Source organism: Podarcis cretensis (genome assembly GCF_951804945.1).
Source record: "Podarcis cretensis genome assembly, chromosome: 7".
Classification (NCBI taxonomy): Eukaryota; Metazoa; Chordata; class Lepidosauria; order Squamata; family Lacertidae; genus Podarcis; species Podarcis cretensis.
In genome coordinates this window covers 57,236,723-57,262,126 of record NC_137176.1, presented here as the reverse complement: position 1 = coordinate 57,262,126, position 25,404 = coordinate 57,236,723, and the positions used below count along the sequence as shown (strand labels likewise).

Genomic DNA, 25,404 nt, shown 5'->3' with positions numbered 1-25,404 from the left:
ATAATTGTGTGTGCTCGTTCTTTCTGAGGTGTTGTTTTTGTTAGTTTAATTTGGTTGCTACTCTAACAGCATGTTATCTAATTCATTTTTATGTGCCCATAGATGAAGCAGATGTTCCACATTCTGCTACTGAACAAGTTCAGTCAGGTACGTTTGCATGAATTAACCAAGGTGGGAGAAACTAATTTGAGTATAACTTTTATTAAAGTTATTTTTCTCTAATTCATGAAAGCACTTTTTACCTGCTGTTCATGTGTGGAATAAAAGGAATACCGGTCAGAGAACTGCTAAGAAACTTCACTGTATAAGATGATGGTTTTTAACCACTAAATGTATTGATAAAAATTTAGACATCTGGATCTTAAAAGCTCTGAATGTATTTATATACTACATATTTGCATGTGACTTTGACATTTGCTTCTGTGAATTCAAATAATCACAAATCAGTATGGACCCATAAGGTGTCCTGTGAGAAGTACTGAGAAATGTATTAAGGCTATTTTTGCTAGTACCTCTTTGCTGTGCTGGGAAAAGTGAATATTAAGTTTCTCTGTCAGGAGGAGATAGAAGAGATCAAACCTGTCCCCCATTTTTAAAGCTACCTGTCTCAAGTGTGGCAAGGAAGGTTACTGGGATATTTGTGAACCTGATTTCCCTTTGCCTTCTCATACCATATAACATAGCCGTCTAAGACTCTGAATTATGCTAATCTCAGGGATACATACTAGAATTCAAGAATGACCACCTACAGAGTGGCGGTGGAGGGTGCAATTAAAAGTAGGAAAAGGGCTCTTTGCCATCTCTCTTTTTACCCTGTAACACGCTCCTCTCACCCATTTTTTACCCAGCCATGTTTCTCGATGTGTGTGTATGTCACTGGGGAAAAGCAGCAAGTGGGATGAAAGTTAATCACTCCATTCTACCCATCATTTTACTGTTTCAAATAACACCCACCCACCCCTGCTGCTTTGCAGCTATTTTGTGGAGACCAAGGTCACTCCTAAATGTGAAGTTCCAGCTGAAGTTGAGGATTCTGTGAACTAATTGGTCAGCTACCTATCCTTCTTGAGCTTTTTGGTTCCTGGATGTCTGCTGGGCATTCCTCTGTTGTATTTGATATCATACTCCATAGATAGGGAAAATCACAGTGTAGCACCCTGCTTGTGGTTAACGCTTAGCTGGAATGAAATATTCAACGCAGCAATAGAGAAATTAAAATAATAATTTATTTGTCAGACAAATAAATATGAGGCACAGTGGTATATGGTTACCAAGCTCTGGCCTGGCCTCCTGCCATTCTGGCCAGCACTTATATTTCCTTAATCCAGCCCCCTTGCTCCTCCTGTGGCTGCCTCTGTCCAATCAGCCTGGTTGAAATTCCTATTGGCTGTTTGCTAGAACCAATCACAAAAGATACACCCATTTCCTTTTGCCCTTTTATGGGAAATAAAAGCCATATTTATAATTAGCAAACAAGTAGCCATTAACCTCTACAAGGCACCTTAATTACCAAATCACCTTTGCCCCCTTAATTCTAAAATAGAGCAGATGGCTAAAACAGATGGTGGCTAATTCTATTTTAAACAGGTATCAAAGATCTTTTGTACGCATCATCAATGAAAGATCTCCTTCATTGGAGGTTCCTTTAAACAAAAACCTGACAACCATCTGTCTAGAGTGCTCTGATGGTGTTTTCCTGGTTGGCAAAGGGGGGGCTAGGCTGGTGGCTGATAGCCCCTGTGATCTCTTCCAACTATATGAAATAGGAATCTAGCATAAGGATTTAACATTTCTTAGCTTCTAATTCCTTTGCATAATTACATTTAAGCCAATATATTTTTAATACATAATATATATAATTTTTTATAAGCAAAGACGTTTTCAAAGTAAGAAAAAACTTAAAAACACTTTCTTTCCCTATTTCCATTAGCTCTTGCCCTTAGGAAAATGTGGCTCAAGTCTCTAATGGGAGGCACAATAATTCTTACTATTTACCAACTTAATTGTAGCTTAATTGTACTCTGCAATATGCAAGGTCGGTGACCTCGCTCAGCCTTTTATGACCGCAATAAACCAGAGGGCCTCTCTGGCGAAGAGGATGAACATCTGCCAATATCTTAGCCAGCCTAGTTTCTGCCTGGCATGAATCATTTGTGAATTTGAACTCATTTTTAAGATACAACCTTGATCAAAAAATATAAGCTTGATAAAAATGCAGGCTTATGATTAGATGCCTCAACAGAGTCCACTCTACCAGCCAGCTTAGCAATTTTGTTTTGCACTTGAACATGCTTTAGTACAGCCTTTTCTTGTCTTATTGAAGCTCACTATTTCAAAGTTACTTTAGGGAGACATGCATGGATATCACTGGAAGAGGGTATACATCTTTAAGAATGGAGTACACTGCCAAACCATAGCTGTTATGTTGAATCTGCCTTGCCTTTGGAACAAACTGTTTGTTTTTAAGGACTCAAGTGTTGGTATATGACTCCATTAAACCACTCATTTTCTTTGGTTTGCTCATTTTGGAAGTCAAAACTATTTTAAAGAAAATACTGTAGCTGAAATATCCAGCTATGATAGCTCAAAGCTCATAAATATTTAGATATTTGGCTTAAAAAATAAGAGAGTATTTTATGATGTACGTGTTAAAAATAAAATGCTTGGGGAAAACAAGAGAGAAAAGAATGCTGTATTTTATATCTGTGTCACACACTTATGCTGTAATGTACAATTTGACAACCTATGTGCTCTGTATCATCCTTAAAGTTCAAGCAATCATTGCTGGTTTTTAAAAAGTATTTAAGCTTGTATTTATCTTATTTCTTTAATTATGTCTGTATAACTACAAAATCAGCCTGAATATATTTTGGTTTATGTAAAATGTATCAATTTGTTTAGTAGAAATTATTATTAGTAATAATAATAGCACAGGCATACACAGTATAAGATAACATACGTTTTTCCAACTTGTTAACCATAGATGACCGAGAACATACAGAAGATCATGTGACTGCTCAACCGCATGAGACAGGTTTGTACATTATTTTGTCATACTATGCTAAAACCTGTTTATGTAATGGTGCTTATATATGAGTGTGCCCAGAATTGTTCACCAGGGCACATACTTTTTCTGATTACTTCTGTTACAATATATAACAATATGTCGTGAGCAGAACTATTTTATTAATTCAGTTTCTTAGAAACTGAAATGCACATCGTAGTTCATTAGCCTATATTCATTTATATACTTATTTATTTTACAATAAATTAAAAGCTTTTAAAAATGCTTTTAAAAGGCAGCCCTAACTTGGGGTCACCTGGCTCATGGGATGATTATAGTGGCAGAGCCCATGCTACATTCAACGTTCTACTAGTTCCACCCATCCAGGGCAAAGGGCCAAAAGCTCTGGACTTTTGGGTTGTTTTTTGCTTTGCTGTGCCAGCTCAAGCTGGCTCCTCACCTGACAGTGGGCTGGCTTAGGTTCTAGCAAATAATAATAATAATAATAATAATAATAATAATAATAAATTTTATTTATATCCCGCCCTCCCCAGCCGAAGCCAGGCTCAGGGCGGCTAACTACAATCAAATAATCCAACATTCTAAAAACATTTCATTATAAAAATTAATTAAAATCAAATTGATGGCAACCGTTAAGCAAAATTCTGTGCAGATTGCCAGAGGAGGGGGGTCAGGCTGCGCCCTGACCAAAGGCCTGGTGGAACAGCTCTGTCTTGCAGGCTCTGTGGAAAGATGTCAGGTCCTGCAGGGCCCTAGTCTTTTGTGACAGAGCATTCCACCAGATCGGAGCCACAGCTGAAAAAGCCCTGGCTCTAGTTGAGGCCACCCTAACCTCTCTGTGGCCTGGGGCCTTCAGGATGTTTTTATTTGCAGACCGTAAGTTCATCTGTGGGACATACCAGGAGAGGCGGTCCTGTAGGTACGAGGGTCCTAGGCCGTATAGGGCTTTAAAGGTTAAAACCAGCACCTTAAACCTGATCCTGTACTCCACTGGGAGCAAGTGCAGCTGGTATAGTACCGGATGAATGTGATCTCGCAGCAAAGACCCCATAAGGAGTCTCGCCGCGGCATTCTGCACCCGCTGGAGTTTCTGGGTCAGTCTCAAGGGCAGCCCCATGTAGAGCGAGTTACAATAATCCAGTCTGGAGGTGACCGTCGCGTGGATCACAGTGGCTAGGTCAGGGCGGGAGAGATAAGGAGCCAACTGCTTAGCCTGGTGGAGATGAAAAAATGCCGCCTTTGTTATAGCTTGGCCAAGCCTCTTTTTTTTCCCCCTTGCGACTCAAATGTTTTGGGTCCTGAACACCGCAAACTCAGAAGTGAGTGTTCTGGTTTGCAAATGTTCTTTGGAACCCAATTGTCCAACGCAGCTTCCGTGGCTTCCAGTTGGCTGCAGGAGCTTCTAATAAGATCCAATAAAGGTGTAGAAAACAACAGTGAGTGGCTCACATCCATAATAAATGTCTTCTCAAGCCCTGTCTCTGGATTGTGAGAAGAAAGCAGGTATGCATATCTCTGTCACAGAGTTTGTTTATAACCACCAAGGAGATGCATGTGGTGGCTGCTACTGTTTCTGGAAGTCTCTGGCTCACATGGGTAAGGCTCCTTTAACAGCAACACGACAGAAAAGGTCATATGTTGACATTTGACCTTACGAAAGCTTCTGAGTCGGGCTTCTTTTCTGTTTAGGGCAAAAAAGGGACTTTGCAACCACTGCTGTATCTTGCTCATATCACAGACCCACCATGTGTTGCATCTGCTTTGCCTTCACCTTGCTTTATCTAGTATTGCCTTACTCCCAGAATGTGGTATCATGACTTGGTAGGATCTGGATTCAGGAACACGTTGCAGGCAATAGAGACCTGTAGCCTGCAACTTGGAATAAACAGTCAGCTTTCCAGGTACATCTTCAGTCAAATGCAGTTGATACAAAGGCACAAGTCTAAACTTCCTGGCAAAGAGGAACATAATATTTTGATGTGAAAAGATTGCCAGCAACACAGCTGCAGTGACTGCTTATCAACACCAAATGTGGGAGAAATTTGATTTTGTATTTCATGCCTCTCACACACTAAACTGATACTTTGCATCCCATAAAATGGTGGCATTAGATTAGCACCAAAGCATTATTACAGGTGCTAACATTTTCATTTCCGTCCTCAGTATGTTTTTAGTGAGCCAAAATGAGTAAATACAAAGGGATTTTATCACAGCTGCAAATTTCCAGATTCTTAAGTGGTAGATGGAAATACTCATAGCTTTGGGCTTCTGTAAAGCACATTGCTTTCTGTTTCTTTTTTGTTTTTATTTCAGCGTTTAACCCTACTTTTTGTTTTTTGGGAAATGGAATATTCTAAAAACTATTCCAAGGCATAGTTGAGATAATAAAAGCCTTTGCCTGCAGGGCTCAGGTTAAATTTTAAAAGAGCAGTATGGGAAAAAATACCTCTGAGTCCCAGTTTTGGGGAATCACAGTGGTGAGATTGCTGTTGTGTGCAGTTCATGCTTTTGGGCATCCCATAGGCATCTGGTTGGTTGCTATGACAAAAGAATGCTTGGCTACATGAGTTTGATCCATCTGGCATTTCTAAAGAATAGTCAGTGGTGGACTAATGAGTAGCATGTGGTAAATACTCTGGAAATAAATGCTGCTGCTGCTGCAAAATAGAGTTGGGGATCATCAGGTAACATTAGATTTGCAGATATGGTGAACTCATGGATGACTGCAAGGGAAGTAGGAAAGTCTACAGAAGTGCCACAATCATCAGAGTTCCAGTTTTCATTGACTAAAAAAGAAGGCTACCATTGTTGAACCAGAGATACGAGGCAAAATATGTAAGCACTGTTTTCCTTGTTTTGTAAACTAGCATGATTGCCAGTGAATGAAGTCATAGCAATGAGTGGCATTAAGAAAACAGATCTAGCCAACATGGTATCCTCATATGTTGTTTGACTGCAATTCCTATCAGCTGCAGCCAGCATGCCAAATAGTTGAGAATGATGGGAGTTATTGTCCAGCAACATCTGGAGGATACTACGTTGACTACTCCTGGGCTAGAGTCTAGTGAAGAAACTTGTTGGTTGGTTTTTAAGGCTTCTATGATGTAAAAAATGGTTGCTTCTTCATAGAGAGCCATTCATGTATCCAGGATTTTAGTGTATCTGAGTTTGGGGAGTCAACTAAAAAAGAAAAGATAGCAACAAAGAGGAGTTTGTGATCTTTCTAACTCAGGTTTTATTTAATACCAAAAAAAGTGCCCCTTCCCATTTGTCAACATTAAAAAAGAAATCTCAATGCAGCTAAAACCTATCGTTGTTTTATCCTTACTGCAAGCCAGGGGAGGGGATGCAAAACACTATGGCTGAGTGTATGCACAATGTAATCCAGTGTTTATATCAATATGCTGAAAAGTATGGGGAGTTATAGTACTTTATAACAACCCTGAAATATAGACCTTTATTGTTACTCTGACGTGCTGGTGTTGTTGTTTGTTTGTGTGTGTGTGAATGAATTAAGGCTTGGTGGGGGTTAGCTGAGCCAGAGAAATAATTGTTGGTTTGAGTGGTCATCAAAAGGTGTCTGGATGCCAGGTCTAGCCATCAGAAGCAACAGATGGAATATATGGAATATAAGTTCATCAGATGCAGGCCTAGGTCTTCTAGAAATTGTAGGCCTGTTCTCTCATACTAGTTACATTTGTTTGGAGTATTTGCTTTGCTGCTGCCTCTGGGGAAAAAATCATTTGGATGCCCGTGGATGAGCTTAAAGTGAATAAAGAATGGGTTGGAAATAAAGGCTTGGCTGTTGAGAAGAGAGTTGAAAAGGAGAGAGAAGCAATAGAGAAGGAAAGCTTGTTTCTAGTAGGAAGGTAGAAATAGAAGGTGGATATGAAGAGGACAATATCTAACAGAAAGTGAGAGAGTACAAAAAAATGTGATTGTAACAAAGTTATGAATGTGTAAGCAGCAGACAATGCATCTTGAAAATAAAAAGAATTTGGCAACTGGATAGTTGATGGAGTCAAACATAAGGCTAAGATTGTGATGGCGAAGATAAGGGCAACATTAACAGAATAGAGATTCATCCAGTTAAATTTATATTGGGTGTGGTGGTCATGGCACTCTCCTGCAGCATGTGAAGTAGCAGTTCTATAGGCACAGCAAGTCAGATGACCATTTAATTGGGGCAAGCAGCACCTGTCCCTATGCGAGCGGCATAGTAGTAAAGCACACTGTAGCTTCCATTTTGTAATAAGGGGCTAGCGCTGCCTTCAAATTCAGTGCCTTTTCTTTATCCATACTGTTGTGTCTAATGTGAAACAGGCCACAACTGTGTGTGTGTTTGGCCCACCCAATGTGCAATAACTGCAATTGACCCCACAGGATTGTACAGGATGTTATATCAGATGCACCAGCATAAATTTTCCTCTGCCCTGTTCCAAATACATGCATATAACAACCCAGGATGGAACCATGTAGATGAAGAGCTATGCAGACAGATAACGCTTGGTTTAGCCTCCGCCCTGGGGTTATCTCCATGTTATGTCTTCACTTTCTCCCATATAAGTGAATGGTTGCCAGTTACCCTTCTTGCAAGGCAGAGAAGTAAAATACTGCAATTGTAGAGTGTTGGGGTGTAAGCAAATCTGCCCTTCCATCCTTAACACTGAATGGCCGAGCCCTCATTGCGAGGGAGTAGAGAGTTCTTACTCTACAAGTATGCTTTCATTATAGTAATGCATTTTTCTCATAATATGTATGTATGGTCAGAGGCGTACCTAGGCTCCCTTGCACCCTTGGCAAGGAGAGTGGGCAGACTCCTACCACTCTGAGCCAGAGTGGAGAGGTATGATTTCTGCGCTTCCTTGGACCTGCACCTTTGGCAGGGGCCAATCTGGCCATCCCCTAGGTACATCCTCATGTATGGTGTGCGTATGTGTGTAGTGGGGGAAGAGATTCTTGTTTTCTTGCTCAAAAAGGCTGTCCTTGAAGGTCTGCTGTTGCTTCCCCTCTTTATTAGATAGCAACTTTGTGTCTAAAACTAATACAGTTTTAATAAAAGGTACAACCAAATTCCTTTGCTACAAAGTTGCTTATTAGTAATAAAGAAAATTTTAAAAAATAATTTGTATCATGGTTGGTCCTCTAATTTAGATCTCCCCTTATTTTTTCAGATACTTAAAGCTTCAAAAAGACTGTCCCTACAGCAGGAGGACCAGCCTAAACCATTCTCTACACAATGGGAACAGATGTTTGTTATAGACTTTATGCCGTAATTAACTAAGCAGTTGAGAAACTTGTGGTGGAGGGAGAAACACTAAAGGTGTTTCACAAGTGATGCTAGGAGACTTTCCCATTTAAGTTGCATCTCATGTAGATGTTGTTAATTTGGTATTAGCCAGAAATAGAACACTATTTTTAAACTGAATATATATTCTGGTCAATGCAGACTTTTCATTCAATTTGTAGATGCAAAAAAACTATTTATGCATCACTTGTGAAAACTCTCTGAAAATGTGTAGCACTCAGTTCACATTTTAGTATACCTTTAGCATATATTTAGAACCCCAATATACATTTTTAACATTTTGTAGCTTTTAATATACATGTTTTTATTTTCTCCCTTATTAGTGACCAAGAGGTTGTAGTATCTGAATTTTACATGTGTCGTTCACATAATTGTAATATGCTATTTATAATGTAGCAACAAATGATTTAAGATTTTAATATATATATATCTGTGGATACATTAAAATTTGGAAGCAATCTTAGTTAGCAAAGTTTTAAAATGTGATCAAATAGCATTGTGATATATTTACATTCTTTTATGGCAAACACTACTAAAATAGAGCTGTGAAATTTTGGCTTGGACCTATACTTGTTGGTTAGTAATTATTCTAGCTGAGCTCAGCTCACTTTAATCTATGTTCAGGTGTAGCAAACACCTTAATGATGGACATATCTACAGAATTACTTAAATAATTACACTACACACAAACGTTATTGTTGTAACCACCACTTCTGATGAACACTGAAGAATTCCATAGCAATCTGGAAGTTTGCAGAGCTTACATTGAAAATCCACTTGGGCTTAATTGTTTTTTGTTTTTGTTTTTCATTTGCCCTTAGACCTGCCATTGTAATGCACTGTTTGTCAGCAGTTATATAGGCATAAGTACCTAAACTGTATTCCCACAACTGCTTAATCAACAGTAGCCCCTCTGAAATAAATGGGATTATTCTGAGGCAAGGGTTGTAGTTATCTGATGAGTCAGAATATGATTGATTTCAACAAATATTCTTTACCAAAAATTGCTTATTATAAATATAAATCAGTATTTATTAATAAAATCCTTATTTTGCTCACAAATGAAGGTAAACTTTTTTTAAAAAGTTAGGGGTATAGATAACTATTGCATGGTGCTGTTCCATTACAATAGATTCACATTACTTTAATTATTTTATCCTTTTTTGGCTCAGGAATAGTTCTCATTTTAATGCTGTTGCTCTGAGAAAGATAATCTCAGTTTAATCTGAGATATCAGTTGTAAACACTAAGTAGCATTGAAGTCAATGGGTATTCACTAGGATTATTGTGGAATCTTTGACTTGTGAACTGTAGCCAGCACTTGGAGATAATTAGATTTATTTTTTTTTAATGTAGAAACATGAGTAAGGAGAAATGTGATGCATTTTTCTTGGGTTGGAATCCAATATATTGAGAGGTCTACATAGTTTGTATGTAGCATATATCCTAGATTTCTGTGAGCATATTCCCTTCCCACATGGGTACTGCATCTGTGCATGAATGATTCCCATAAAATATAACAAAGCCTTGTTCTCACCACGACAAGCTGTGCACCCACAGGCATTACACCAGGCCAATGCAGGGAATGGGAGACTGTACAGGAAGGATCATGCCATTCATACTTTTCAGGAAGCAATAGTCCTCTAGTTCTGTTAATACCGATTGAGGCAAAGTATTGTTTTATCATTGATGTGTTTGCCACCCTTGACTTCTTGGGGAGGAAGGGTGGTATATAAATTTAAGAAATAAATAAAATGAAAGAATTGCATATTTCTAAGTGGAAGAGCAATAATTTTTTATAAAGCCATATTTTTAAGGACATGCGAGAAAAATAGGATTGTGTTTTTGTACAATAGCGACAATATATTTTTAGGCTGCTGGAGTGAGAAAATTATTATGCTGTGATCAAGTTCTTAAAATGCTTATAATTACATAATTTTCATGTTTACACAAGTGTGCCATGGGGGCAAGGTAACGGGGACTTTTAAAAGATGAACTTTTTCTTCTGTGTAATGATTGGTTGCAATAAAGTACAAAAGAACCTTTTCACTGGTGCAGTCATTATTTTCCAAATCGCAGACAAAACATCTCTCTTCAATAACACTTTTGTGTCTTCTTTATACCATCTGAAATCACTAGTTATCTTATTATGCAGAACTGGTGGTTAAAACCAGCTTAATGTGAATTCATGTATGTCCTATATCTGCATATAAACTCGTACAGTTTATATGCTGGCAATCTTTTTTTATTCTGAAGTGTTCACCAGTTTTATCATAACCTCTTACCTTTCACTATGAAACAGAGGCGGGCTAGTATCCTCCTTAGTGTGTAGGTTCACAGTGTATGTGCTAAGGCAATGTCTGGAGCTGATGGTGGATTTTGTTTCAATACAGCAGCTTGTACCAGTAACTGTTCCTAGATGTTCCTAAATGCTTTAGTGATTGGGAGGCTTATACAGTGGTACCTCGGGTTACATGCACTTCAGGTTACATACGTTTCAGGTTACAGACTCTGCTAACCCAGAAATAGTATCTCAGGTTAAGAACTTTGCTTCAGGATAAGAACAGAAATTGCGCTCTGGCAGCATGGCGGCAGCGGGAGGCCCCATTAGCTAAAGTGGTGCTTCAGGTTAAGAACAGTTTCAGGTTAAGAATGGCCCTCTGGAACGAATTAAGTACTTAACCCGAGGTACCACTGTAGTGAGCCAGGAGGAGAGGAGAACTAGAGTTGATTCATGAGCCATCATGAAGTCTTTTAAGGCACCATGGTGCTGGTTATATTACTTCCACCACATCCCTGTGTTATACTATGGATAGAATTGAGACAGATAATTTAACATAACCAGAGGAACTTACTTCACATGAGCAACACATAGTCTTTTGGCATCTTAAAGACTAAAATCTATATTATGACATAGTAAATATGTTAGTTTTTAAGGTACCACAAGGCTCTCTGTTTTTACTGCAGCATATGAATGTGACTAACCTCCTGAATTTGCTTCACAGGATGTTAGATGTTACAATGGAACTGAAAAGTGGTTAGCACCAAAACTCAAAGCAAAAAAGAGGCAAAATCTCGAAATGTATGGGGGTGGGGTGGGGGTGGAGGATGGGACTAAGATTCGTTTGTCACACATGCCATATAATGTGAATTAATTAATAGGCTAAAGGTAGTTGGGAAATAACACATTACATATTTGTCTTGAACATAAAAAGGCTATTGAGTCCTGACAGGGTTGGAGTACTGTAAGATACATCTGACCTTAATTTTGCATATATATTTTAAAAACTCTTTTAGGACCACTTGCTCAGGATTTGAACTGCAATGGATACGTTGCTGGAGTTTAATCCTCACTATGGTTCTGAAGAAAATCACTCCATAGAAGCTATTATTAGCATCAGGAAGGGAGTTCCCACTCAAATCACATATGATATGCTCAAATCACATATGATAGCTCAGATCATGGCAGTTCATACAGTTGGAGACTGCACATGAACTTGACCAAGTATTGAGCACATCAATTACCCAACATCCTACCAGAAGCAATCACATTGTGGTGGAGGGGACTGGCACCTATCAGTCTTCCCCAACCTGATGCCCGCCTTCCATGTTGGGAGCACAACTTCCATCTTGGACCATTGGCCATACAGTTAATTGTAGTTCAAGACACCTAGGAAGGTATAAGGCTGGAGAAGGTTGGCATGCATAAACCAGGTGCAAGGCATAGTGTAAAGGGAGCTGAAATGTTTGGTAAACTGAATTAAACCACCACACTGTTGTCTATATATAGAAGTCTGAAACTTCTATACATAAACTACCAGTATATTCAAGAGAGAAGATGCAGGAAGATGAAAAATGTAATTGGTTTATTAAGTTAAGAGTCTATGCAGGCAAAAACCTCCATTCATTTGAATGAAGTGAATTGAGAATGCAATAGGTATGAACTTTAGTCCTTACCTTTTCCGGCACAACCAAAACAATTATTCTTTACTCTCTGCACATAATAACTATATAATATTATATTTGGACATTGATAGATTTAAAAACCTGACAATATTGCAAAATGAAGGTATGTGGGTATTATTCCAGTTGTATGCATTTTAAAAATAGCACTGTGGTGATGATACAAAATGTTTTTCTTTTTACATATTCCAGGACAAAGTGAAAAAGAAACTCAGCAAAAAGAAAAAGGTAAGATAATGTGAATGTTTAGTTTTTGCATTGGTGCATGGAATAGAGAAAATGTTCAATTATTCTATTGCTCAAGTTTTGGGAGTTTGTATTGGAGACTACTTGGAGACGTTTGAGTAGCAAGTGACATAATCACCATCTTCCTTAAGTTAGGACCCGAAGCATTGTGTTTAATTCAAATCAGTAGCCACTAGGCCCTTGACCACCTTCGAAAACCTTCTCCTGACAGCTGAGGGACACAGCAAAGGGGTGGTATCCACAATATACAAAATACTGCTCCAAAATCCCACAAACCCCCTTGACGCAATCAAATAACAATGGGAGGATGACATAGGCTATGAAATTAACCCTATTCATTGGACTAGAATGTAGTCTAAACCTCCCTTTAAGTCCATATGAGCCAAAAGAAGGTTTCACTCTGAAACTCACCTACAGGTGGTACTTAACACCATGGAAACTGGTGCTCATACGCCCAGGAACCTCACCAAGATGTTGGAGAGGCTGCACCTCCACAGGCACATGACTCCACATGTGGTGGGAATGCCCTAAAATCCAACCCTTCTGGACAGCAGTCCTACAAAAGATATGCAAAATAACTAAACACGTCTTAGAAGTCACCCCAGAACTGGCCCTACTGAACACCTTCCAACATCATAATGACCACTCACATTATACAGAGATGTCCTTGCTACATTTCGTGTCCCTATTATACAGCACTAGCAGAAGCAGGGGCTTTTCCTTGGATAGTTCAGGAACATGATCCCATATGGTGGATTGCTGACACAGTATCCTGAAGCATACGGGTGTTCTTGGAAAGAGTCCATGAAAGCATGCCTTCCAAGTCTTGGAAAATAAGATCAAATGATTCTAATGGCCTGTTCTGCACATTTGTTCCTTATGCTGATCATTTGTCATATTGTGGTAATAACCATAAGCCTATGATGTTCATATATTTAGCCAAATCCTTTAAAACAGGGATAAGGAACCCATTGTGCTCCAGATTTTGTTGGACTGCAACTCCTATCATTCCTGACCATTGGCCATGCTGGATGAAGGTGGTGAGAGTTGGAATCTAACAGCATCTGTGAGGGTGGGTTCCCAAGGTTCCCAATTCCTGCTTTAAAATCAGGTATAGAGGTTCTTTGTTAATTGATCCTACTATCCTGTTATCCCTCCCTCCTGCAGGGAATGGAGTTGCTGACAAACCCAGTGGCTGAATGACTTTGAATAGCTCAGTGACTAGCAATGGCTTCAGAGACAGTTGTGATCTTTCAGATAGTTTGTAACTACTCTGGGCTGCGATGAGGGCACCATTGCCTTTTTGGGTGCTGGCCAGATGCTACTGCAACTTGCAGGAAGCAGGCGATAGCCACTAACTTAGATGGCTTTAGGCAAATTCATGGAGGAGAAAGCTATCAATGACTACTAGCCATGTTGGCTATATTCTGCTTCCACAGTTGAAGGCAGTAATACCAGTTACCAAAAACCACAGGAGGGGAGATGGCTCTTGTGCCCAGATCTTGTTTGCTGGTTTCCCACCAGCATCTGGTTGGCCACTAAGAAAGCAGAATGCCAACTACATGGACCATTGTCCTGAGTCAGTAGGCGCTAACTATGTTCTTGCATTCTTAACAATTTGGACTGGAAGACAAGAAATTTTAAAAAGAATGGGAAATGTTTATAATGTATATACAAAAGTAATGCAAACGGGTCAAAACATTCGCAGGATTCTAAATACACTAAATGAAATAGAGAGTATGGATAACTTAGGAAGACAGAATAATTGGAGAAATGTCAATATGCAGTTAAAATATAATTAAGAGGACCCATGGTTGGGATGGGGGGAAGTCAAGAGGGTAATCTCAATATGTGGAATTGTAAGATTTTTTGATGTAAGTTTATCTTTCTCTTGTGTTTTTTTCTTCTTTTCATTCTTTTTTCTCTCCCCCCTCCCTTTATTTCTGGAAATTCAATTACACACACACACACCAGTTTGGACTGGTCACAGTATTATTGTAACTGCGTAAATACGAAAACACTACAGTTTTGCTCCTTATTGTTAGAGATTCTTCAGCATGCATTAAGGTGTTAAAGAAATTCATAAATAGTCAATTCTGAATTCTGGGAAGAAATTCTGTATTTCTTTTTAATCTCTTTTTTTTCTAGTGAAGAAAAAGAAACCAAAATTGCTCAATAAATTTGATAAACAGATTAAAGCTGAACTCGATGCTGCAGAGAAGCTGCGTAAAAAGGTAACAATGAAATTTTTGACTGAGCTTAAATTGGCTGTTGCTGGAGAGAACATAAAGATGGGCTGTGGCACCATGCATAAAATTCTAGGCATAGAGAACCTCAGAAGGCGCTGATAAACACTACAAATGGTTGTGAACCCATCTATTGGCAATGCTAGTGGATCACAATATAGGCTTATGTCTATTGTAAGGGGTGGATAGACAAAGACAGCAATTCAGTACTTTAAAAATGTATAGACTGTAGCTCAGTGGTAGAGCATCTGCATTGAATGCAGAAGGTCCCAGGTTCAGTCCTCAGCAACTCCAGCAACTTCCTAAGGTTAGGAAGACTTGTCTGAAATCCTGGAGAACTGCCATCAGTGTAGACAAAACTGAGCTTGGTGGAATAATGGTCTGATTCAGTGTATGGTAGCTTCCTATGACATTTTATGCAACTGAACCTGGGAAGTAGGCCTGCCCAAGTAAAGTAAAACTTGCAGTTCTTCCAGATGTGATGGCAGCCTTGAGTTTTAAAATCTATATATTTTTCTCATATTTGCATACCTCTTCATAACTGATGCTTTCAAGGATTTCACAGCTGTGAAATAGCCCGTAAGAAGGTACCTAAATAATTTCATTTTGATGCCTTAAATTGTGTATTTAATTTCAGTAGGATTACTCTGAGTAAAACTCAGTTGAATACCACCCATCACATTCAATCAATTTTTTCCTTATGTGTTTTAAAAGCCCCCAAGGTGCTTTCATCCCCCCCCCCAAGATGTTCACTTTAAGCCATTTCATAACAAAAAGGGAAATTTCAGGGATGGCCCCAGATGTTTCCCTCCCTGAGGAAGAGCAGTAAATACCACCTTCTCTCTCTCTCTCTCTCTCTCTCTCTCTCTCTCTCTCTCCCTCTCCCTCTCCCTCTCCCTCTCCCTCTCCCTCTCCCTCTCCCTCTCCCTCTCTTCTGTCTCCTCTCTCCTCCCCCCCCACCCTCAGCCCAAACCTAGCTGGTTTATTTTAGCATCTAAGACATAAAATCCCACAAGCACTTCTCCCTGGGTACAAAAATATAATAACTTGTTGCTCTTCCATGACACTCAAAATCCACTGCCTGTGGTCATCAACCCACTCTAGTGCTGATATTTTAGATTCCCCCACCATTCCCTTCCACAATCATTTCATAATATTAATATTTTATTTTTATTTAAACAACAACAATCCCAACCTGTGCTTATTTAAAAGGTGTATTATACATTACCACACTATAACAGATAACTTCCCTAGCTGTCACTGTAAGTGTTGTGTGCCTACTTCCTTTTCCCACGAAAAATGTTTTATAAATGACTGAATTATTTTTAGGCGCTTTGTTAGCTGGTGACTTCTCAGCACTTTTATCGGAAATGTAAATAATAATGAATGTTAATATTTTCCCTACACCTGATATTTTGCAAATTACTTCAGATAACAATGGTTTTCTTTAGGGAAAAGCTGAGGAAGCTTTGAAGGCATTTGAAGCATTAGTCAACAAGTATCCCCAAAGCCCACGGGCAAGATATGGAAAAGCGCAGGTAAAAAATGAGCCAGCAACGTATGGAAAGACAAATGGTCTAGTTGTGTATGTCTCTATTTGTCCTAGACTATAAATCCAGTCATCTCCAGGATGAACACAATGGGAAATGTGAATGATCTTGCAAAAGGCAGCTCTTATTCATTGAGGCCAGGACATTTCCCCCAGATCTGTGAAACTTGCAGGTGGTTTACTGAATGTTCCTTAATCCTAGCACTGGTTGTTGTTTCTTCCATGCTCCTGTAACTGCCAATTTCTTCTGAAAGAAGGGAGCAGGTGACACTTCCTTTCATGAATAGAAGAGGCTTGGTAGCTCCTGTCTTTTCTCCTTTGGCTGTCTCTCAGCTTCTTGTGTTACATACAATTAAGCAATGGCATTCCCAGTGATTTGTGCTTATAGCCCATATTTTGTAGCCTTGAAATAACTTGCGCAACACTATAATCAGCTTGCTTGACATTACACGATGGAAATATGGAGGTCTTAACTATGTCAGTTCTTCAATTGACAGCCATCTTAAAATAAATAAATAACCCAAAGCCAGCAGAATTCACCATATTAACCCTTTGTTAAAACAACTTGCTATGACAACTTTCCATCCAGTAAAGTCATTCTGAAGTGAAAACAGATTTATAACTACCTTTGAACAAATACTCGTGATTTGGTGAACGAATTCCAGAATAAAACAAAACACAGCTGCAGGCATTTCAAAAGATGAACACGGAAACAAAATACCTGTTTATTTTTTCAAGTCAGTGTTGTGGTTGGCTATGTAGAGGCTGTTTGCCAGCTATTAAAATACTTTTTTTCCATTTTCCTTGCTGTACGCTTTGGTGTAAGTAGCCACCAAAATGCTTGAAGGTGTTACACTGTCCATTTGTACAATCAGGAATTCGTCTTCTTCTTTAAAATGAAAGCAGTTCATCTCCTTTCCCCAATGACATTTACCGATCTCAAACAACTACCAATTGAGTAAAAACATGTTTTTAACAAACAAAAAGTTAAGTGGTGACTTGGGCACTGATGAATGATTTATGGTCACACACAGAGTGAGGATGACTTCGCAGAGAAAGCGAGAAGCAATGAAATACTACAGCGATCCATCAGTACCTATGGTGAAGTTGCTAGTCTACCAAATGTCCCTGATGATCTGGTAAAACTCACATTGAAAAGAAGGGCAGATCGACAACAATTTCTTGGTAAGGATCTTAAATCTGTACTTACTGCAGGTCAAATATTCAAAAATGCCCAGGGGATTTTTAAAGACTTTGTTGTTTTATTAAATGGATGATACATACAGCATATGTTTGTAAAGTTACATGAACGATAAACAACAAAAGAACTGTTTGTGCAATGTAGCTTAAAGGGTAAGTACACACTAGAGATGTATATCATATAATGCCAAGAAGATTTTGAAGGAGACAAGTTTTGTTTACTGCAACTGAAACCTATTTGGTCTCAAAAAAATCCTCCTTGTGAATTTTAACATCATTTTTTCTACAGATACTGTTCAGTTGCTTGAATATTCTTCCAAATGATTTCTATCTGGATTTGACATTGATACTTGGTTTTAATATCCTGATAGGAGTGGGGGGGGGTTTGCCAGTATTTGATAATGCATATTCAACAGTATACAGCTGTGTTGCCTGTACAGTGGTACCTCGGGTGAAGTACTTAATTCGTTCCGGATGTCCGTTCTTAACCTGAAACTGTTCTTAACCTGAAGCACCACTTTAGCTAATGGGGCCTCCTGCTGCCGCCGCGCTGCCGGAGCACGATTTCTGTTCTCATCCTGAAGCAAAGTTCTTAACCTGAAGCACTATTTCTGGGTTAGTAACCTGAAGCGTATGTAACTCGAGGTACCACTGTATACAGCTTCACAGAGTCAAATCATATTGCACAGACCACAGATATGCTTGTACAAAACACCCAAAACCCTGTGTACATCACTGCATTTGTGTTTTAAACTGTTGGTCTCTTTCCAGTGGCATTAAATCACAGGCATGACTTGAAATGAACAGAAGTAGATAGAAACAGGTGTCTCCCAGATTCATGGAAAGGACAAATGTTAAGCAAATATTGTGAGCAACTGTCTTCCTGTGAGCCAGGAAGTCTGAACATTTCCCCCCACTTGAATTAATTGCAGTTTATTTATACCCTTAATTAATGTAGTTGAAAAATAGAAGCAGCTTTAAACGTGCACTTTAAAGAACTGGAGATTAATTGCTGGCATATCTATCCACGCTGTGAACCCCCTTATTACCACTGTCCAATGAAAGCTGTGATATGAGGAATGCCACAGTTGTCCACAAGAGGTCTCCATAAGACTGACTGATACAACCCACCAGCTTGCTTTCCTAAGGCATAACTGTTAAAATTAGTAGTAATAGAGATCAGTGAGAAAAATACTCATATATTTTTACGTGCATATTTACATTTTGTGTTATCGGTCTTTAGTAATGTACACTTTTTATATATTGAATCACTTGAGCCCATTTAACAGCCGAACGTACTGTATTGCAGGCATGAGCAACATGATGCTCTCCAGATGTTGCTAGACTCCCATCAACCTCAGTCAGGATGGCCAATAGGCAGAGATGATGGGAGTCCAACCACATCTGGACAGCACTGGATTGGCTACCTCCTCTGCTATATCCCAGACTACTCCTACTTGTAACCAAGCTGTTGTTGTTGTTTTTTGTCCAATTCAATTAGGTCGCATGAGAGGCTCCTTGGTTACACTGCAAAAACTTGTTAGCCTGTTTCCCAATGATACTTCATTCAAGAACAATCTAGGAGTGGGTTACCTTTTGATTGGCGACAACAGCAATGCCAAGAGGGTTTATGAGGAGGTGAGCTTCTATTAAGAATATGTAAACTTTTTTTTTTTAAGTACCACAGGTTGATCAAGGCTTAAGAACATTACAATTTTGAAAACAATAAAAGTATGCATCTGCCTCTTTATAGCATAGGTGGTGAACCAGTGGGCTGAAATGTGATTGCCGCAGCCCCACCATCCCACAGCAAAATCAGAGACATCTCCCTCTGCAAAGGCTCCATTGCTGGGTGGTCTTACTAGACAGGAACCAGGAAGGAGCATTCTGTGCTGTTTCCTCATAGTAACGATTCCCGGCAAGAGGGAGTATGACTTTGCAAATTATGCAGATGGGGGCTTTCTTTTCCACTGTGCCAGTTGGGCCTGAACTTCTCTTCATTACCCAGGGCTGCAGTGGCAAAATCTGTACATCACAGTCCTGGGCTGAGAGGAAAGGGTTAAACCTCTTCATGCAGCCCAATACTGTGATGGACAAATCAACCCATGACAGGGATGAGCTGAGGAGAGTGGTTTAAACTTCCCTGCCCGGCCTAGTGATGGAATTTCAAAGCCCTGTGATGAGGATGAGTGTGTATGCAGAGTGTGTGTGTTTTGTATGTGGTGCATGTGTGATAAATATGTGTTGGCAACACCTACCACAGGCATGCAGTCCTTGGATTAGTTGACTATCAGGGTAGCCCTTCAGCTGAAAAAGGGTAGCCACCCCTGCCTTTTAGGCCACGGTGCCCTCATTTTGACCAGTCCAAACACTGCAAATGTTTCCTCTTACGGTAGCGCTAAAGTGTGCATAGGCTATGTGTGGTTTCCCTGTTGTGTAGCTTCTTGTTCAAACTACAGTGGTGCCTCGCAAGACGAAATTAATCCATTCCGTGAGGCTCTTCGTATAGCAGTTTTTTCATCTTGTGAAGCAAGCCCATTGACAGCTTAGCAGATTAGCAGTTTAGCGGCTTTTAGCGGATCAGCTGATAAGCGGCTTATCAGCGGATCAGCTGATAAGCAGCTTAGGGCTTAGGGAAAGGGGGGGAGGGGGGAAAAACCCGCAGGAACTCGCAAGACATTTTCGTCTTGCAAAGCAAGCCCATAGGGAAATTAGTTTTGCGAAGCGCCTCCAAAACGGAAAACCCTTTCGTCTAGCAGGTTTTCCGTCATGCGAGGCGTTCGTCTTGCGGGGCACCACTGTACAAGATACTTGCCTTTTCCTCTTCTAACTCTTCATTCCTTCACATGGGAAAACTTGGCCTACTAAAAAGCATGTGAACAGGATTGTACCATGACTCTAGGTCCTGCTTGGACTTCTGCAATGTGCTCTACGTGGGGCTACCTTTGAAGGTGACCCGGAAACTGCAATTAATCCAGAATGCGGCAGCTAGACTGGTGACTGGGAGTGGCCGCCGGGACACATAACACCGGTCCTGAGAGATCTGCATTGGCTCCCAGTATGTTTCCGAGCACAATTCAGAGTGTTGGTGCTGACCTTTAAAGCCCTAAACGGCCTCAGTCTTGTATACCTGAAGGAGCATTTCCACCCCCATCGTTCTGTCCGGACACTGAGATCCAGCGCTGAGGGCCTTCTGGCAGTTCCCTCATTGCGAGAAGTGAGGTTACAGGGAGCCAGGCAGAGGGCCTTCTCGGTAGCAGCACCCACCCTGTGGAACACCCTCCCTTCAGATGTGAAGGAAATAAGCAGCTATCTTATCTTTAAAAGACATCTGAAGGCAGCCCTATTTAGGGAAGTTTTTAATATTTAATGCTGTATTGTTTTTAACACTCGATTGGGAGCCGCCCAGAGTGGCTGGGGAAACTCAGCCAGATGGGCAAGGTATAAATAATAAATTATTATTATTATTATTATTATTATTATTATTATTATTATTATTGGTAGACATTCAAATCTGACTGTATGATAATGCCACTGAAGGCAACTGAACCTCATTGAAAGTGAGGGCATTGCTTCCTGAAGCAGTCACTTACATAATTCCAGCCTGCTGCAGTTGTACATCAATTTAAAAGCATATCTCATTTACAAAATGCTCAAAGATGTTACATTTTAAAAGTTAAAGAATACATGTGAAATGGACTGATGAAGAAACAAAGTTAGGTATCCTAGGCGGAGTATCATAACTCATTTCAAGTTTAAATATAAAGTATAAAGTAGCTAGTTCTGTACCCTATAAAATAGGGATGAGGAATGTGTGGTGCTTTGGATGTTGTTCACTACAACTCCTGTCATTTTCTTTGCCATGCTGATTGGGACTGATGGGTCTTGGCACCAAACAACTTCTGGAGGACCTCAGGTCCTCCACTGCTGTTATGTATAGAGTCTTGAAATCTGACTAGAGGCATTGCAATGTGGTTGAAGACCCATGAAGCACCGTCTGCTGATGCCCAACGAGAATCAGAAAATCCCTGCACCCTCTCTTCACCTCCCTTCTGTTGGCAAAAGGGTAGCACTAGAATGAGAAGTTGTGGGTCAGCAGTAGGAATAACTTCTAGGAAATCTCTGTGTTCATGGTTGACCTAAATTCTGTTTTCAGCAGTTTGGTCATGTTGAATCTTTTTTCCTATTTCCCCTGCCACACACACCTTCAGCAATGAACCTAAATAGTGAACTTTGAATCAAAGAATTTTATTCCTATAGCTGGAATTCAACCCGATGGGAAACTTGTCCATTCTTGGCAAACAATTTTTTTAAGATCTTCCATTGTATCACAGCTTGAAGGCAGTGTCAAGAAAGGGATAGCATTTCATTTTTCTCCGATTAGCTATTTCCCCTTTGAATCTAGTAGTCTGGCACTGAGACACAATACATTAAAATAGGCTTTGTAAAAATCAAAGCTGCTTTTGTTTTCAAAGCGCAATAGATCTTGGTTTAACTTTCTTCAAGGGATTTCTCTAGTTCAAGAAATTTGAAGGCAAATGCTCTGTCTCCCAATTTGTGCCACAGATAGACGAGTGTTTTGAGGTCAGTCCTGAACTCTGCATTAATTATAGTTAAATGGCTGAAGGAGAGACAGTAGCAGGAAGAATTCCCTTCCTTCTCTGCTCCCACAGTTCTGTGTACAGTGGTACCTCAGGTTAAGTACTTAATTCGTTCTGGAGGTCCTTTCTTAACCTGAAACTGTTCTTAACCTGAAGCACCACTTTAGCTAATGGGGCCTCCTGCTGCTGCTGCTGCGCCGCCGGACGATTTCTGTTCTCATCTTGAAGCAAAGTTCTTAACCCGAGGTACTATTTCTGGGTTAACGGAGTCTGTAACCTGAAGCATATGTAACCTGAGGTACCACTGTACTAATTAAACATTCTTTTCATAAAAATCCATTGTGCAATTGTCAAAGCTGATGTTTGGTATGTTGTTTAAAAATGAAGGCCATACCATGAATATTAGCACAGCTTCTTGTCCATGGCTGAGGATGGAACGGCACCTTACATGCAGCAGGGAAGTATTGCCAAAAATGGCTCCCCTCCTGTTTGAGTTTTCCCCCTCTGCTCCATAACATTTAGACTCACTTAACCCAGCAGGTGCCCGCCACATTTTTTTTTTAACTACAACTCCCATCTGCCTTGGCTATTGACCATGTTGTCTGGGACTGATGGGAGTTCTAGTCCAAAATATCAAGGGGGGGCACCAAATTGGGGAAGACTGATTCAGTCTATATCATGATATCACCAAGTTGTGAGTTTCCCTGCCTTTAGCAATGGGAGCCAATAATATGGAGTGAGACATGAAGTCTCATGACTTGATAAAAACACATCACAGGGTATGTTCCTTATTTTCTTATTTCTTTCTTTCCTTCATTATTTCATCTTTCTCTTCTCCTGTCTCCTAATTTATCCCTTCTCTATCTCCTTTTCTCTTTCTCTTTTCTTTTTCTTTTTAGTTTTTGGTTTTATTTAGATTAACATTTTAATGTTGATAAAAAATATAATAAATAATATTTGTGTACCTTTTTCCAAACTCTAATAAAATTTATTTTTTTAATGCAATTTTGAAGCATCTCCATGTGACACAAAATATGTAATTCCAGCCTATATGATTGTGCTGAATTAATCCAAGAAGTCTGCTGCATGACCTTGCAGGCAAGAGAAAAGGCAGGGACAATTCCAATTAGACATACATGTTCAATAATGCATAGTCAAAACCCTTAGCCAGTGGTCTGCTTGTGGACTACTAATGGAAATAAATCCTTATTTTGAGCCAAGAACTAATATATAGCTATGTCTCTGTAAACAATTCAAAATCACTGCAGAGGTAAAGCCCTAATTATTTTTTGTTTTGCTTTTTCACAGGTTTTGAGCCTGGCTCCTAATGACGGCTTTGCTAAAGTGCATTATGGCTTCATCCTGAAGGCAGAGAACAAGATTGCAGAAAGCATTCCCTATTTAAAAGTAATATTTACATTAGGTTCTCCTTCTTTTGGAAAGCACAATAAATGGAAGAAATTATATGTGAAGGATCAAAATTGTACTATTTAATATTAGAGGGTCGTGAAAACCTCCTTTCCCCGTATGAACTGACCCAGGTCCTGTGATCACCATCTGAGACCCTTTTTCATGTGCCTCCTCCACGAGAGGTTCAGAAGGTGGCAACACGAGAATGGGCCTTTTTTGCAGTGACTCTCCACTTGCAAAATGCTTTCCCCAGGGCACCAGGTGCCTTTGCTACTTATCGTTAGGCACAAGGCAAAAACAGTCCTCTTCGACCATACCTTTGGCTAATTAAACAATCAATGGACTTTTTAACTGCGGGAGGTCTTGGGGTTTTTTGTTTCAAAAATGGTATACATTTTTGTTTTTTTTTTTATTTTGTAAACTGCCCTGTGATCCTTGGATGAATGGTGGTATAGGATGATGATGGTTATTGTTATTACTACTACTACTGCTATCACTACTATGTTGATCCATCCCCTGGATGAAAGATCTCTTTTCCAGGATGGGGCTTCAGGTCAGTTATTTAGCACTGCAACTTACTCCCTGCCCTCTAAGAGCCAGTTCACACAACCATGTTTGAGATGGTTCTTCTGAAGCAAGTTCCCATGTAGAGACATTTTCACAAGTCCATATAATCATGTGAACATTTGTGGGGGAAACACATCATGGCCACTCTCCACCTCGATTAGAAATAGTAGAGTTGACACACAATAGCAGAGAAGACATGGGGGAAAGAGAGTGATAGATAATTGATTATGCATCCTTTGAAGGAACAGAAAGCGTGTACACTATAATACATTATAGGAATTTTAAGATATATCTTTGAGAAAGAATTATATAAATACAAGTATACTATATAGTAGTAATTGACTTACTGTCTGCATGTGGGTCTTTAGGCAGCCCAAATGACAGTACAATTTAATGTATAAGCAGCCTTGGGGGATCCTTAAAGTTTTCAGAAGTACAAGAAATATTTATGGTGGGGGAGACTCAAAACAACTTGATGGACATGGAATGATGGAAAAATTGAAAGCTGGGGAAATGGAATAGAGTTTCCTAGTAAAGGGCATAGCTGGCTCAAATCCTGAATAGCAGCTATCCACACTGCTACATTTTGTTAGCTGTGGAACTGAAAAGCTTTTTTAAAACACAAAAATGAATAACTGGCATTCTTTTCTGATCCCTCTAGGAAGGTCTAGAATCAGGAGACCCAGGCACTGACGATGGGCGCTTTTATTTCCATTTGGGTGATGCCATGCAGAGAGTTGGAAACAAAGAGGTAGAGTTTAATGGAGGTTCAATGAGTTTCATCTGGCAAATAAGATCTGAGTTGACTTTGGCCCTAATGTGTCCAGAGTGTGAGATTGGTCAGGAACCTGAAGCAGGAAGCACAGCAAAGAGCCAAACTCCAAATGTCATCAGAGGCTATGATGAAATTGCAGGTTGTTAAGCAGACAGAAGGGTTCAAGGGAAGACTTGGAAATAAATAGGGCTGTGGTCTTAGTCAAACCAATTAGAAGAAGCTGACTCTACCTAGGGAGCAAGAGCTGGGTATAAATCCAATTCAGTTTTTGCATTAATTCACACAGCCAAAATTCCTAAAGCTTTTTACGTGGACCATAACAAAAGGCTGAATGGTCGGAGGCACCCTGCATAAAGAAGTGGGAAATTCCCAGTGCAGTGGTGTCTGAGATGGCATTGCAGTGGGTGAAATCCAATATAAGCTACGTTTATTTATGAATACACTTAGCTGGATCACACCAAACTGCTTCCTAGTTACTGATGTTTAAGTAGGATTCCCCCACCTCATTTCTTCT

The 25,404-nt window shown here is 39.7% G+C and overlaps 1 protein-coding gene across 5 annotated transcripts in view; it reads left to right on the top strand.

Moving 5' to 3' along the window:
• ASPH (aspartate beta-hydroxylase) overlaps nt 1-25,404 on the top strand; it is a 91,882-nt gene that overhangs the window by 49,169 nt on the left and 17,309 nt on the right. For 4 of the 5 annotated variants that reach the window (XM_079984603.1, XM_079984600.1, XM_079984602.1 and 1 more), the window contains 9 exons: nt 103-147; nt 2,984-3,034; nt 12,489-12,524; nt 14,691-14,776; nt 16,240-16,326; nt 17,372-17,522; nt 19,039-19,175; nt 23,447-23,545; nt 24,777-24,866. In XM_079984603.1, the coding sequence (XP_079840729.1) occupies nt 103-147; nt 2,984-3,034; nt 12,489-12,524; nt 14,691-14,776; nt 16,240-16,326; nt 17,372-17,522; nt 19,039-19,175; nt 23,447-23,545; nt 24,777-24,866 (782 nt within the window). Of the gene's footprint in view, nt 1-102; nt 148-2,983; nt 3,035-8,199; nt 10,380-12,488; nt 12,525-14,690; nt 14,777-16,239; nt 16,327-17,371; nt 17,523-19,038; nt 19,176-23,446; nt 23,546-24,776; nt 24,867-25,404 lie in introns of those variants that run through there. The other variant, XM_079984605.1, reaches the window with a different exon arrangement.